The 1,010-nt window shown below is 44.7% G+C and overlaps 1 pseudogene across 1 annotated transcript in view; it reads right to left on the minus strand.

The window, feature by feature from the left end:
• Positions 1-493: 493 nt before the first annotated feature.
• Positions 494-1,010, minus strand: part of TEOVI_000451400:pseudogene — a 756-nt pseudogene continuing 239 nt past the window's right edge. Inside the window, 2 exon segments of the mRNA in view lie at positions 494-556; positions 559-1,010. The exon segment at positions 559-1,010 is cut by the window's right edge and continues 10 nt beyond it. Of these exon segments, the coding sequence occupies positions 494-556; positions 559-1,010 (515 nt within the window).

A 1,010-nucleotide genomic window follows, 5' to 3' on the forward strand; every position in this document is an offset into this window, starting at 1 on the left:
GCTGCTCTTTGCCAGTTGCAAACTTACAATAAACAAGGGGATTGTCGTTTCGACAGCCGGTAGTCCGTGTTTGTCTGCGAAAGCATAGAATCCTTAGATTATGGGTCCTTTCTGTTCCCAAGTTGTGCGTGTTCACATCCTTTTTGCTACTTTGTTTGCTTCTGAAGCCAGTGCCATAATATACGTATCGTGTGCAGAAGCTAGAATAACCGTGACGTCGTTTACCAAGAACACCTTTGTTGCATGTTGTTGATTTCCATTTGACTTTTCCCAGATCCCTTGAAAGGCTCCTCTCATACGTTGAGCTGCTGTCGACTTTTCTGCGCGTAAGGGCTGCACTATCCCCGTACGTGTCGGGTAAGTCATTTGTAAAAGAGGGTTAGTAATTGTTATCGTCCTCCACTGTATGACTCTCTCCTTTGTGTTGGTTGTTTTCTCGTGGAGGAGTATAGACAGAAATATTAAAGGCCCCCAAATTCATTGCTTCTGTCATAATGTCGTTTTTTTGACGTGTTCCTGGCTTATGTTTGAATACACTACAAGTATTGCTGTAATGCCCAATTTTCCGCATGTGAAACATCGAGCCCTGCTCGGAGGGACCTCGTTTTGTTGTCGTTGTCGTCTCGCCTTCATAGTGGCCTGGATGTACATATCGTCCTTTTTCTGTGGAAATTCGATAGTTTCCTTTATGTCTTGAAACCTCACTCCAGGGTGGTCTTTTACCGTTTGTACTGTGCGCAGCTTATTATACAATTTTTTTCCTAGTTGGAGGCGTTCCTCCGATATGCCGCCTTGGTGCAGGCGCAATGCCCATGACACGAAGTTTTTCCATGCCTCGGTATATACTTGTCCCGGCGATATTGTTGGTTGTGAAAACACGAACTGATACGCCGATAATTCAATTGTTCAGGGGTCCTTCCTTAGATACATTCCATCACTCCATTAAATGTGTGATTTTTCCCTCAGGGCTTACCCCATCAGGCAATCCCCATGCATTTGCTCGTAATTCC

The sequence above is a fragment of the Trypanosoma equiperdum genome (assembly GCF_001457755.1).
Source record: "Trypanosoma equiperdum strain OVI genome assembly, contig: ctg_913, whole genome shotgun sequence".
Lineage (NCBI taxonomy): Eukaryota > Euglenozoa > Kinetoplastea > Trypanosomatida > Trypanosomatidae > Trypanosoma > Trypanosoma equiperdum.